Source organism: Neoarius graeffei, chromosome 20 (genome assembly GCF_027579695.1).
Source record: "Neoarius graeffei isolate fNeoGra1 chromosome 20, fNeoGra1.pri, whole genome shotgun sequence".
NCBI classification, from domain to species: Eukaryota; Metazoa; Chordata; class Actinopteri; order Siluriformes; family Ariidae; genus Neoarius; species Neoarius graeffei.
Genome location: NC_083588.1, coordinates 19,497,010 through 19,511,172, shown reverse-complemented (window position 1 = coordinate 19,511,172; position 14,163 = coordinate 19,497,010). Strand labels below are relative to the sequence as shown.

The following is a 14,163-nucleotide window of genomic DNA, read 5'->3' as shown; positions in this document are numbered from 1 at the left end:
GTGAGTGGGCACCCTGTTTTATTTAAAGAACAGGGATCTATCAAAAGTTTGATCTTGACAACGTTTGTGGAATTGTATCATGGCACGAACAAAAGAGATTTCTGAGGACCTCAGAAAAAGCGTTGTTGATGCTCATCAGGCTGGAAAAGGTTACAAAACCATCTCTAAAGAGTTTGGACTCCACCAATCCACAGTCAGACAGATTGTGTACAAATGGAAGAAATTCAAGACCATTGTTACCCTGCCCAGGAGTGGTCGACCAACAAAAATCACTCCAAGAGCAAGGCATGTAATAGTCGGCGAAGTCACAAAGTACCCCAGAGTAACTTCTAAGCAACTGAAGGCCTCTCTCACATTGGCTAATATTAATGTTCATGAGTCCACCATCAGGAGAACACTGAACAACAATGGTGTGCATGGCAGGGTTGCAAGGAGAAAGCCACTGCTCTCCAAAAAGAACATTGCTGCTTGTCTGTGGCATGCTAAAGATCACATGGACAAGCCAGAAGGCTATTGGAAAAATGTTTGGTGGACAGAAGAGACCAAAATAGAACTTTTTGGTTTAAATGAGAAGTGTTATGTTTGGAGAAAGAAAAACACTGCATTCCAGCATAAGAACCTTATCCCATCTGTGAAACATGGTGGTGGTAGTATCAAGGTTTAGGCCTGTTTTGCTGCGTCTGGGCCAGGATGGCTTGCCATCATTGATGGAACAATGAATTCTGAATTATACCAGCGAATTCCAAAGGAAAAATGTCAGGACATCTGTCCATGAACTGAGTCTCAAGAAAGGTGGGTCATGCAGCAAGACAACGACCCTAAGCACACAAGTCGTTCTACCAAAGAACGGTTAAAGAAGAATAAAGTTAAATGTTTTGGAATGACCAAATCAAAGTCCTACCATTAATCCAATCAAAATAATGTGGAAGGACCTGAAGCGAGCAGTTCATGTGAGGAAACCCACCAACAGAGTTTAAGCTGTTCTGTATGGAGGAACAGGCTAAAATTCCTCCAAGCTGGTGCGCAGGACTGATCAACAGTTAATGGAAATGTTTACCTGCAGTGGTTGCTGCACAAGGGGGTCACCACCAGATACTGAAAGCAAAGGTTCACATACTTTTGCCACTCACAGATATGTAATCTTGGATTATTTTCCTCAATAAATAAATGACCAAGTATAATATTTTTGTCTCATTTGTTTAACCGGGTTTTCTTTATCTACGTTTAGTACTTGTGTGAAAATCTGATGTTTTAGGTCATATTTATGCAGAAATAGAGAAAATTCTAAAGGGTTCACAAACTTTCAAGCACCACCATCCAAGAAAATGTCAGAAGATACAAGTAAAACATGCTTAAAGTTCTACCCAAGAAAACAGTTGTACATACAGGTCAGTTCTATGTCTAGAAAAAAGTATGGGGGGCAAGGATGTTCCAATTGGTTACAACTTACTGGTCCTCATATATAGGTACTATAATAACACTCATGACACTTGTATCAACAATGACTATTTTATACTATGTTTATAATAAGTCTATAAGAAATTTAGTAATTAACAATACAACTACTCTTACAGGGTGACACGGTGGTGTAGTGGTTAGCGCTGTCGCCTCACTACTCTTACATAATGGTGTTAAAATGGAGTACGAGATTCCAAGTAACTCTGTAACAAAACAGAATGACTCAAAACTAGAAATGGTCATATCATTTGACATTCAGACTAAATTCTGCTGGACTAGAACTTACATAGAAGACAATAAAAACTTTATTAAAATATAAATCTACATCCTCCAAAGCATATGACTGACTGTCATTATTAATGAAAAAAAAATGCACAACAGCAGCACTGACTGGCAGTTTGGCACTTATCATATTGTACTGCAAAGCTTCATGTAAACTGAACTCAATCAACTGACTGAATCAAATACTGTCAACCCTAAAACACTAGTTCAACTGCACCGTGCAATAAAAACCACCCACCGTGAATACCGAATGCATTGTCGTCTTATTTAGTGTGCCACTCAGGGAGAAGGAGGTGCCCATAAATTTTGACAGGGTTGACAGGTGTTAGAACCTTCGGTGGCACAGTTATGAATTTTTAAATTCCCCGCACGTGTGGCTGGAGCCAGGACTCGTGCTCAAGCTTTCCGCAATCCATGCTCGCTCCTGATGTCAGGTCGGGCTGTGCCTGGGCTTGTTCGAAAGGTCTCAGGGAGAGGGAGGTGACTGTAAAGTTTGGCAGGGCTGGAATTTTTGGTGGCAGAGGTATGAATTTTTAAAGGCTGGCTCAATCCAGCGTTCAAAGTTTTCAGCGACCAGCACTCTTGCGGGGGACTCGGGCGAATGACGGGCCGAGGCGGGGTAGTACCGGGCTGCGTCTGGACTGGTTTGAAAGGTCTCAGGGAGAGGGATGTGCCTGTAAAGTTTGGTAGGGCTAGGACTTTGGGTGGCAGAGTTATACACTTTTTTTTTTTAATAAAGTCGGGCCCGCGGAGGTCCCCGTTTCACAGGCCGTGTTACGACATAACGTATTCGCCCAGTGTAACATTTGGAAGAAAATTAGTAGTTTAGACCCACATCTTTACATTTTTTCATGGACCATCCGGTTTGATGCTTTTGAAATACAGATGGACACATTCAAATCGGCCATTCGGTCCGATGCTTTTGAAAAAGATAGGCAAACGTCCACCAGGCCAGCTTTATTTCCCACACTGGCATAAATTCTTTTTTGTTTTATAACTCACTTTGCACAAACAGCATCATTACAGAAATATCCTGTTTACTTAATGAAATTTTGGAAATTAAAACGAGCCTTTAAAAATAATCAATTAAAAAAATATTAAAATTGACAGATTTTCTGATTATGCCCAGTTTATTAGTTGCAGCCTGAAATAGTAGATAACTAGATATAAACGAAAAAAAAGAAATCAAGAGCATTTCAAATATATTCTCTTTTATTAATATCCTATCTTGTTCTATGGAAATAAAGTCTGAAAAAATTCCAAACTGTTCCTTCTCTGCATCTGCATCCCAGAATTGATATTGGTCTCTTCATCTGCATTGATTCCGCAACACTCATTTTAGTTGTTTATTTTCTGTCCCCTACTGAAAATGTTCACATTACACACAAACATGAAAGCATACAATAAAATGAGACCACCATTGGGAGACCACAACTCCCTCACAAAATACAGGTGCATTAGTATAAAGCAGCGAAAAGATAAACCAAATATGAAAAATTATGCTTGGTTTGTACACCTAGCTCCCGAGACAACTCTCTTGTAAAGTGCCACATTAGGTGGAGCAGATTGAAAATCTGAATAACCATTTTGTCTGAAATGCTCATCAGTATTCAGTATGGAATTCTGGGACTTCAGCAGCATGCATGAAAGCAGCCCAAATAGGAATAGAAAATTTCAGATTTCCTTTGCATCGTCCAAGTTTTTAACATGTTAAATGTTTAGTGTTGAAGGAAAGACATGTTCATTGCTAAGGCCAACATCCTATTATATAACCGTTCATAGCGTAATCCCTTCTTGATTAAAACCCTTTGGTGACTGACCCCTTGAAAATCGTTCCTCCAGGAACGATGACGTTTCAGTTGTCAAGACAACGGAAAAACTAAAACTAAAGTTACAGCGTTTATCAACAAAACAAGTTACAACAAAATCTTTCTGTTTTGTATTTTAGTTTTTCCGTTGTCTTGACAACTGAAACGTCATCGTTCCTGGAGGAACGATTTTCAAGGGGTCAGTCACCAAAGGGTTAAAGTCTAACTTGACTCCAGCTTTGAGCCTGCCCACTGCATAATTTTGAAAAGTGGTGTTGGTGTGGATTTGTGAAGCAGGAGTTACTCAGAGAATCTCAAATCAGCATATATTTAAAAATGAGTGCAGTTTCACAGACTCCCACTCAACAGCGGGGGCTGGGAGAGGTGGACCGCCCACTTCTGATTACTGGTCATTAACAACCTTTTTTAAATAAATATTTCATGACGTAGTGAAGCACCAGATGGGCAACTTCACATCAGCTTCTGCCTTGCAAGATTCAGGATGATTTTAACCAATAGATGGCATTGAGTCTTTTTCACCCCATTTTTTTTTTTTTAATGGTAATTTGGTCAGTATTAACCGCCAGCACTGTAGTGTTTCAGGAAGTGGTCATTAATTTAGTTTACAGCTCAAAAAACACATTTAAAGTGTGCAGTACCTCTTTAAAGTTCATACAATCCAGTCAAAGTGTGTACCTTTCATAAGATAATGCACATCTCAATTTCACTGGGATTTACACGACTGCGATTGTTTAAAAGGAAACTCAAATGTGCTGACACCAAAACATCTGCAGAATCCCTACTTATTTACATGTTGTGCATGCTTTGAATTATGGAAAACACACGGACTTGACGACACAGCTACAAGAAAAACATTAGGTCATACTGTGCCAAATGGCACAGAACCTATAGGTACATAACCAAATATTACTCACAACGTGGAACTTTTGCCTCTCTTTCTGCAGCCTCAGAATCTCCTCCACTGTGAGCTCCTCCACTGCCTTTTTCAGCAGAATGAAATTGCAACTTGGAGAATGAGATTTGTGTTCCTTGCTGAAGAACGAGAATAAAACAAATGATCTGTTGAGTGGTCATTGATTTCACTCCTGTTACTTTTATGTGCACACAAAAATCACTGTTTTATATATGAATGTTTTGGCCACACTACAGCTTTCAGTCCCCCCAAAGTGTTTCCCATCCACAATAAAAAGTAAGAAAGGACATCTGACCCATGAACTTGTAGGTTGAATTGGGATTAATTAAATTATAAATTATGTAATAATTGATAATTAAATTAATCAATTTATAAATAAAGATCAGTCTCATAAAATCTTAAATTATTAATCTTAATACTCACCGTGAATGGTTACATTCAAGATTAATGGTAGCTCTGTATTAGATGGGAAACCCAGTTGTATACAAAAGCTAAATTCTGAAGGAAAAAGGAGTTCTAAATAGTTGACCTTGTGAATAAACAACAGGAACAAGTAAAATGCAATTCAATTTTATTAGCTTTTATTTGTCTACTACTCACTAATAATAATAAACTCAAAATACATTCAATGTCAGCAAAGGTAATAACAAGACAAAACAATGGAACAATTACACCTGGACTATAAATTTGAGGGAAAGAGAGAGAGAAAGAGATAGAAGAAAAAAAAAAAGAAAAGAATCCCTTGTGTGTGTGTGTGTGGAGGTGTGTGTGTGTGACCTAGCTTGTCGTTAGCTAAAACAAAGGAATGTTAGCTAAAACAAAGGGATGTTAGCTAAATAGAACAAAGGATTAGCTCTGTGGCTAATGTGTGCTTTGTGTAGGTATCTGTGGGCAGATGCTAATGACTAGCCACTCTGGCAATGCTTAAACAAAATGGCGGTCAGTGCCTAGGTGTCGTATCACAGGTAACTCAATGAGGGAGGTAACAAAATGGCGTCGGAAAAATGGCGCCTGCAGGCCTAGTCGAGAACACAAGCCTACGAGCTAGCGTATCACCCTGAGGTAGCTAGCAATAAGTTGCTAAGGAGAATCTGACCACGCTACAGCTGGATCCAAACACTGCACTTAACAATTTCCAACAGACTATCTAGGCAAAGAACTCAACGCGAGAGAGAGAGAGAGAGAGAGAGAGAGAGAGAGAGAGAGAGAGAGTGAGTGAGTGAGTGAGTGAGTGAGTGAGTGAGTGTGTGTGTGTGTGTGTGTGTGTGTGTGTGTTGGATGGAGAGAACTAGGCCTTGTAGCGGTCTAGCCTCGGAGCTTAAAATAACAAACTTGTCGCTGCGCTGCTAATCAGATAGGGAAGCTAGCAATGGAGTTAAGGAAAGATATCATGCAAGATACCCTGTCTAACAAGTTCAAAGAAGAAAAAAAAAAAACAGAACCAAAACAAACAAACACCTTCCGTGTCTGAGCGGGTATGCTAAATAGCTCAAAGCTTAAACATGACCCTAACAACCATCTGAATAAGCTACAAATTAAAAATTTGCCCAAGTGCCTACTCAATGCGATGGAAGTTCTTTCTCCGATGTCCGCGCTGAGGGTCGCAGTCCGAGGAGAGGAGGTTAGCGGCGCGTTGCGTCCAACCGCGGCTAACGAAGCAGGGAGATGAAGGCCTAGCTGGCCCACGGTGCTTCAGGAGAAACCTCCGGTGATGCGTCGACGAGGAAAAGGCTGAGAGGAGCGAAGCTGTCCGCAAATGCCTCTTAGCGTGGAAAACTACTTAACTGTAGTTAAACTTTGCAAAGGTTTAGAATCAAAACCACTATATCGCTGAAACTTAGCGGGTCGTTCAAAAGTTCGGCCGAAACTAATTTGAACAGGCTGTTCTCAGACAATAGCGGTTAGTCTCAACACTGTAGGCGAGCGTGCCTACAGTCCGTCCGACCACTCCAGTAGTCAGAACATGAGAGAGCGAATCGAGGCGCTCTCGATACAGTTAAAGCAGTTCCACTTCATGTCACATCCGGGTGGAACGCGCAAGGAATTGTGGGATCGTTATAGGGGGCGCTGGCGAGTTACCAACATTCCCCCCTTGGCCATAGGCGCTGAAAGGAGTGATACCCTATGGGCACATGGTGTTTAGTCTGCGACCCACGGTCCCTAGTATTCCACAAAGAGGTAGTTCCACAAAGAGGTAGTTCCAAGGGTCCTTTCTGTGAAAAGTCTTTCAGACACAGTTCAACAGTTCAGTTCATTTCATACAGTCCATAAGATGCATAGGCACTTGGGCATGAAAGCATAGGCACTTGGACATGAAAACAATTACACTATGGCTACTTAACTGCCTTCTACATACAATATTTCACACAGCAAACAAAAAGAATCAAAACTCCATAAAGGAAAATGGAAAAGAGGGGTTAGTTAGCGTGTTAGCAAGCCTACTCTTCAAGAAAGTTAGTGGAGGCCTTAGGCCTGATGGAGAATCGGACAATGCCACGATCTAATTTCTCAGGTGCGTAGATCGTTTTGTCCAGTTTGCGGTGTAGTGTCAGTATGTACCTATGTAGAGTGATGGCTATGAAGACTGTGATAACCCAACCGCTAGTTAGAAATCCCAGCGCAATTCGGCTTATTAAAGATCCTTGATCGGACGAAGGGTTTGCGCGGTTATTCAAGAAAGTGGTAGCGATGCCAGTGGGCTTAAGATCGAATTGCACGGTTTTGGTCCCTTCCAGCAGTAGTTGTGCTTGGAGGGTGGAGTTTATCTCAAGTTCGTGACCTGGGAAGGCATCGGGCATTTCTATCTCGGTCTCATACTGGTCAGCGCTAAGGTGATGGAGGGTGATGTCACCCACGTGAACAGTGGCTCCTAGTGGGACACTTAGGAGAGAGGTTTCGTTAGGGATCTTCATTCTAGTGGCAGTGTTATGTTGATCATATGATACCAGAATCTCAGTTTGGGGAGTGTTGATTAGCCACCGATTACCAGCTCTTTCTACTCTAGTTCCTATTCCTTCATCTTTAATAGACAATTTGCCTGCACACTTCTGCTCGGGGACTTTTGTCAATCCACAGAGACGGTCTGTGGTGTCTCGGATAAAGGGATTGCTGGGGCAGACCCAGTGGATATCTTTGGTAGAGGTGCACATGTCTAAATTAGGGACGAGGTAGATAGAGGGGTTGTCATCGTGATAGGCTATGGTGGAAGGTGTCTGCAAACGTACGTGTACGTCGTTGTTCCAGAAACCTACATTAAGGACAGATTTGATTCTGTATATGTTTTGCCGTTCAATAACGGGGAGATTGAGGATGAAGCCTATTTCTAGGTTTTGAGGGTTCACAAAAATGGGGATAGCACTGCCAAGACTATAAGCCAGATGAATCTGTGATGAGTAAACGTTAGTCGTGGTAGTAGATCGGAGTATGCTGTCAACCATGCTGAGGGGTATCAAATATGGTGGGATTTTACCTCCACTCAGGGTGCTGAGAGAGCTACTTACTTCTCTCATCAGGTCCTGCATTAGGTCTCGGATTACTCGGACATACTTGACTTCGCTTCTCATGATTGCTGCTAGCCTGTCTACGGCATGTACTGTGTTCTTGATTAATGTAGAATGCATGTTAACGGTTAGTATGGTTCCCTGCAGGGTTTTGCCTAGGCCCTGCAGCTCCTCCTGTTGAGTTAGTAGTCTACCCTGGATTTCTGCAACATACAGGAGTTTGTTATTCCGATTTGAGTGGTAACAAGAGTGGTTACTTATAGATGCACGCTTATGGATTGAGAGGCATGCAACTAAGTTGGGCAGGCTATAACTTACTGTTTGTCCACCCCCCTATGGAGTGTGGACTGCTCAAAAAGCTTTATTTGGTTGCTATGGACCCATCTATACGAAGGCGCCTGGCTGGGCTTCGAAGTTTTGATGCGGTAGGCGACGGGGGACAGTTTACCGACGATTTCGAAAGGGCCGGACCAACGGGGTAAGAATTTCCTGGCTACTCCTACCGGTTTGGTGAAATTGAAGTATAGGACTCTGTCGCCTACTTCGTACTCACGGTGTGTCGCCTTTCTGTCGTAGTAAGCTTTCTGTCCTTTTGCACTCTTTTCGAGGTGTTCCTGGGCCCACGCAAATGTGGCCTGCAAGTGGCGTTGCAAGTCGGTGACGTACTGGTGTGCGGTGTACGCAGTGGCAACGCTTAGGTCCTCTGGTCGGTAGAGGAGGTGTAAGGGAAGAACCATTTCACGGCCAGTCATCATTTCGAACGGGGTGACTCCGGTGGTGCGGTGAGGAGTGGACCGAATGGCCATCAGCACCAGAGGGAGTTTGATGTCCCAATCTTTGCCATGGTGACTCACATACTTGCGAAGCATGCTCACGATGGTTTGGTTGGCGCGTTCGACCTGACCGGAAGACTGAGGATGATACGCGATGTGGAATTTTGCCTCGACTCCGAGCATCTCCCACAACACTCTCATGACCTCTGCGGTGAAATGAGTACCTCGGTTGGAATCAATGGATAGGGGCAAGCCCCAACGGCTGAACACATGGTTCATAAGAAGGAGAGCGGTGGTCTCTGCGGTTTCGTTTGGGGCGGGCAAGCATTCCACCCACTTCGTGAACGCGCAAGTGACGGTCAGGAGGTACTTATTACCTCGAGCCGATTTCGGCACTGGTCCAACCCAGTCTATCTGGAGATTAGACCAGGGGAATGAGATGCCTTTGCTTTGCAGTGGGGCGCGGTTCAACGGTTGGGCTGGTCGGAATTGGCAGCAAATCAAGCACCCTTTGACATACTCAGTAACGTCCTGAATCATGAAGGGCCAATAGACAATCTGTTGGAGTGTCTGGTAGGTCGCCTGAGCGTTCCTATGGCCCCCGCACGGGCTGTCGTGAGCGTACTGAAACATGACCCCCCTATGATCTGTGGGCACGACCCACCGGGGAGGTCCCTGGTTGCGTGGTGTGTACACCAGGAGTCCTTTCTCGAGTTTTAAGCAGTTTTTGAGATTGTGAAGGTGATTTAAGTCTCGGGACTGTTGCAACTCTTGTGGGGAAATTGGGGACGCCACGGGGTCCGCAAGGAACTTACGGATTTGGTGGATCACGGGATCCCTTTCCTGCATAGACACCAGGTCGGCGTCCTGGGGCAGTCGGCCGAGTTGCACGGTTCCTGCTTGGGGTACTGCGTCAGTTTGACCTGCTCTAGCCTGTCGGCGAGTAATCGCGGTTACGTTATGGTGTGGCGTCTCGGGAAGCCAGGACGGCTGGAATTCCCAAAGGGGGCCGTCTACGGCTCCCGCTTTGGCGAGGCCATCTGCCTCATCGTTACCGACTTTGTCAGGTCCTGGGACTTGAGAATGTCCCTTCACCTTCTTCCAATAGACGCACATTCCCTGTTCGGTTACGAGTCGATCGCATGCTACGAAGAGTTCGGAGTGTTTCACTTCCTTGCCCCTTGCGTTTTTCATGTCCTGCACCTTCCACGAGGGAAAGTGTGAGACGAAGCTATGCCTGGCATAATTTGAATCAGAGCAGAGGACTAACCGCTTGATGTTCTCACAGGCAGCTTGTTGCAGGACGATGAGCACGGCTGCTACCTCCGCATATTGGCTAGTCTTAGCCCCGAGTCGATGTTGGTATTTCCCTTGTATAGGGCCGTTCGCCCATACGATACCGACACCGGCTTGGACTTTGCGTTCATGATGGAATGAGCATCCATCTATGTAAGCGGTGGGGAGGTCTTTGCAGACGTTCTCGTCATAGTAGTGGTGGTCGGAGGGGAGAGCAGGTACGGTTGTTAGTTCGGTTTGATCCGGACTATTCTCGCAGTCGCAATGCTGGCATTCCGCCAGGCCTCGGCCAAGCGCCATCTTGTGGTTCTGGGCGTACTTCACCTCGACGTCGTAGCCCTGTAGTGCCATCATCCAAGCTGCGATGCGACTGTTCGAAACTCTTCCCTCTCTCAGCCTCTGGCTGTTCAAGAACGAGACCGGTTGATGATTGGTCTCTATCACCACCTTCTGGCCACCAATGTAACTGCGAAAGTGTTCAACGGCCCAGACCGTGGCCAGCAGGGCTTTTTCGCAGTCTGAAAATTTCAACTCCACAGCACTGAGGGACCGACTGGCGTATGCTACGACACGGCGATCTTTGTCATGCTGCTGTGACAGTGCAGCGCTCAGGCAGTGGGTGGAGAAACTAGCCTCCAAGAAGAACGGTTTGTCTTTGTCGGGATACGCGAGGCAGGGAGCAGAGCAGAGCTTCTGCTTCATGCTCTTGAACGCGAGTTCTTGAGGCTCACTCCACTGGAAGGGTTTATCCTTTCGGAGGAGCTCAGTGAGCGGTCGTGCTATCTCCGCGTAGTCCTCGATGAACTGTCGGGAGTAGTTGCAGACCCCTAAGAAGCTCCTGAGTTCGGATACGTTGGATGGGGCTCTGATGTCTTGGATAGCCCGCACCCTCCCCGATTGGGGTTCAATGCCATCTGGCCCGACGCACAGTCCAACGTATTCAACTTTGGTGCGACACCACTGCCCTTTGGTGACAGAGAGCTTCGCTCCTGCTCTGGACAGCTGAGACAGAACATGGCGTATCTCTTCGAGGTGTGCATCAAAAGTCTGTGACCTAATGAGGATGTCATCGACATAGATCAAGTTGCCACGAGCTGCGGCATCGCTCATTGCCTTATGCAAGAAGATGTTGAATTCAGCGGGGGAGTTCGCGTAGCCGAACGGACATCGGTTGAAAGTTAGCTGGCGGTTCCCAAAGGAAAAGGCCAGCTTGTGCTGGTCAGCTGGATCCACGCGCATGGTCCAGAATCCACTCGCCACGTCGGCGGTGGAGAAGAACTTTGCACCCTTCACCTTGGCAAGTTCTTGATCCAGATGGATCATGGGCCATCTTGACAAGGGCACTTGCTTGTTCAGCTGCCTATAGTCAATGGTGAGACGCCACTTGCCGTTCGGTTTCAGCACCGGCCACAAGGGGGAGTTGTAAGTCGAGTTACACTCGCGAATGATCTGCTTTTCCAGCAGAGTGTCCAGTGTTTCTTGTATTGAGTCGTATGCGGCTAACGGGATTTTGTATTGCCGCACGAACGTCGGTGGAGCGTTCGGATCTGTTGGGATTCGGACGGTGTGGATGTCCGTGACTCCGCAGTCATTGGAATCCCGCGCCCAGATCGCCTTGAAGTCGTAGAACAGTTCACGGAGCTGTCGTCTCTGGGCGTCCGTGGTCAGGCTGTCAGCTTTCACCAGCTGTTGTTGAACTTCTCGTTCGAAGCCTGGGTACGGTTCACCTAGAGCTGAATCGACGACCTCAGTTGCAGGGGTGTCGTTGCTCGATTGCGTGGCAAGAGCGTACACCAGCATGTGTTTCGGGGTGTCAGTTTTGGTCATGACTATGCGCTCGTCGCGAAGCATGTCGTGAGGTTCGACACGGATCATGTGGAAAGGAAGAGTGATCCAGGGAGGTTCCACTGGATCGGAATGAGTATCCGGCGTTGGCAGCTCACCAATGACTGGAATGGTGAGTTCAAAGTCATGGAATGCCTGGTCTATCAGAAGGCCTAAAGGCCGACGGGCGGGGATCGTGATGGCGTCCCGCGTGGAGTTTTGAACCAGGAGGTAAGCGGAACGATGACTCACTTCAAGCAGCGGAGTCCCACACACGGCTAAATCGAGCTCCATGAAGAATCTGAGAGGCTGGAAGAACGCCTGGGAGCTACGAAACTGTTGGTCTTTCATGATGACCAGCTTAAGAGGGGAACCAGCAGTCCTAGCGGGAATGACAACGTCAAATTCGCTAGCGACATAGCAGGCTTGGGGAATCGTTTGTCCTGACCGCATTTGTTCCGGGTCAGCTTGGAACGGGTGCTTAGCAGCGTCGGCTTGGGTCCAGATGACCCGGTTGACTAGGTCCAGTTGGGCTCCCAGTCTGACCAAGATGTCTGCCCCAATGACCAGTGGGTCAGGAAGTCCGGGGACGACACTCAAGAAATGAAGGAATTCTCTCTGACCGATGGCGAGCGACACGGCGCAGACGCCTGTGGCTTTGATGGGGCTCTGGGGTTGTTCGGCTGACAGTAGCCGGTGGCTCTTCTGCACAAAGACAGGGGAAGGAGTGCTCTGACGCACTATGTCAAACCACGTTTGGCTGATGGCTGACTTCTCTGACCAAAGCGCTAACCTGACGCCAGGTGCCGTGACGTCGTTGACAATAATGTTGCCAGATATCCAGGGGTAGTACCTGGTTGGGGCAGATTCGCCAAGAAAGCAAAGGAAAGACGGGTGGCCATCAAGCGCGTTGCGGTTGAGAGGAGTGTCGGTTGAGTTTGGTGCGTCTTGACTCGGCTCAGGGTGGAGCGGAGTGGTCTCGAGGTTCTCGGGGACCTGCCCTGACTCAGCTATCGGTGGAGTAGCCTCCACGCTAACTTCATCGCAACAGGCTCGATCGTGACGACGAGGATCTGGGGTCTGTGGGGACGCGACCTGGGCCCACAGTTGCCCACGACGACAGTCAATGAGGGGCGCTAGCCTATCTAGTAGGTCTTGGCCAATGAGGAACGGTTCTACACCGACAGAGCAGATGTAAGTGGGGTGAGTGATGGACATGCCCTGGAAGGTGAGTTCTAACCATGCAATGGTTGTTACTGGGGCTTGATTCTGGGTGAAGCTAACCAAGTTGACGTCACAACGTTCGGTTCTGATGGGTCTACCTTGCGCGCGCCGCGCATCAGAAACCTCTGCAAAGACTTTGGAACACATCAGGGTGATTTCTGACCCGGTATCCAAGAGAGCTTGGAGGGAAACGTTGCCTTCTACCACCACTGGGGTATAGATACGCTTGGCGTTGCCTTTCCTAACCAAATCTCCAAGAAACTGCGTCAGGGGTGCATCCTGCGGGTCAGGCTTCACTACCGGGGGGGGTGGTTTCAACTCATCGCTGCCTATTGGGCAGGGGTCCTTTCCCCACCCCACGAGGTAGACACGCGGTTGTGGTGGGGATGGGTCCCGGCCTAGTCATGCTGACGGTTCGTCCCTGTCCTTGCTCGGCTTACCCTTCCTGTTCTTATTGCTCAGCAGTTGTTTAACCCGTGCTAATTCGGTCCTCAATTCTGCCATCCCAAGCGGCTCTTGGTTGGCTTGTTTAATCCGTGCTAATTCAGCCCTCAGTTCTGCCATCCCAAGCGGCTCTTGGTTGGCTTGTTTAGCGGTAGCTAGCTTAGGGCTCCGCTCCCTTCGAGAGGAGTTGCGATGGGGCCTTGACTGTCCGCTATTCTGAGATTTAGGGCCGTGACTGCCAGGTTTGCGGTTACCTTGCCCTTTGGCGTTGGGGCCCTGTTCCCCCTTGGCTCCAGCTTGTCGAACTTTCCAGTTACCTTTGGGTTGACTCGACGTCTGGTGGCCGGGGTTTGGGTTCGCCCAAGGGGGCCCGCGGTTTGGGGCTTCACCCCCTTCTAGGCCTAAGGACTGACCTTCCTGCTCATATAGGCTGAGGACTCTGGGATCGTCCTCGTGGCGGTCCGTGGGTCGGACGAACGTCTCCCACGTTAGTTGTGCAGTGCGACGCATTTCTCTCATAGTATGGGGGCGCTGGCGACACGCGAGTGTTACTTGGTTACGGATGCACGGGTGAAGGTTATGGAGGAAGAGGGACTTGAAGTTGCGATCTTCCTCTAGCC

General features: G+C 47.2%; 1 protein-coding gene across 1 annotated transcript in view; it reads right to left on the bottom strand.

The window, feature by feature from the left end:
* Positions 1 to 14,163, bottom strand: part of LOC132868481 (baculoviral IAP repeat-containing protein 5.2-like) — an 88,490-nt gene that overhangs the window by 53,444 nt on the left and 20,883 nt on the right. Inside the window, exon 3 of the mRNA XM_060901391.1 lies at positions 4,484 to 4,601. Within this exon, the coding sequence (XP_060757374.1) occupies positions 4,484 to 4,601 (118 nt within the window). The remainder of the gene's footprint in view (positions 1 to 4,483; positions 4,602 to 14,163) is intronic.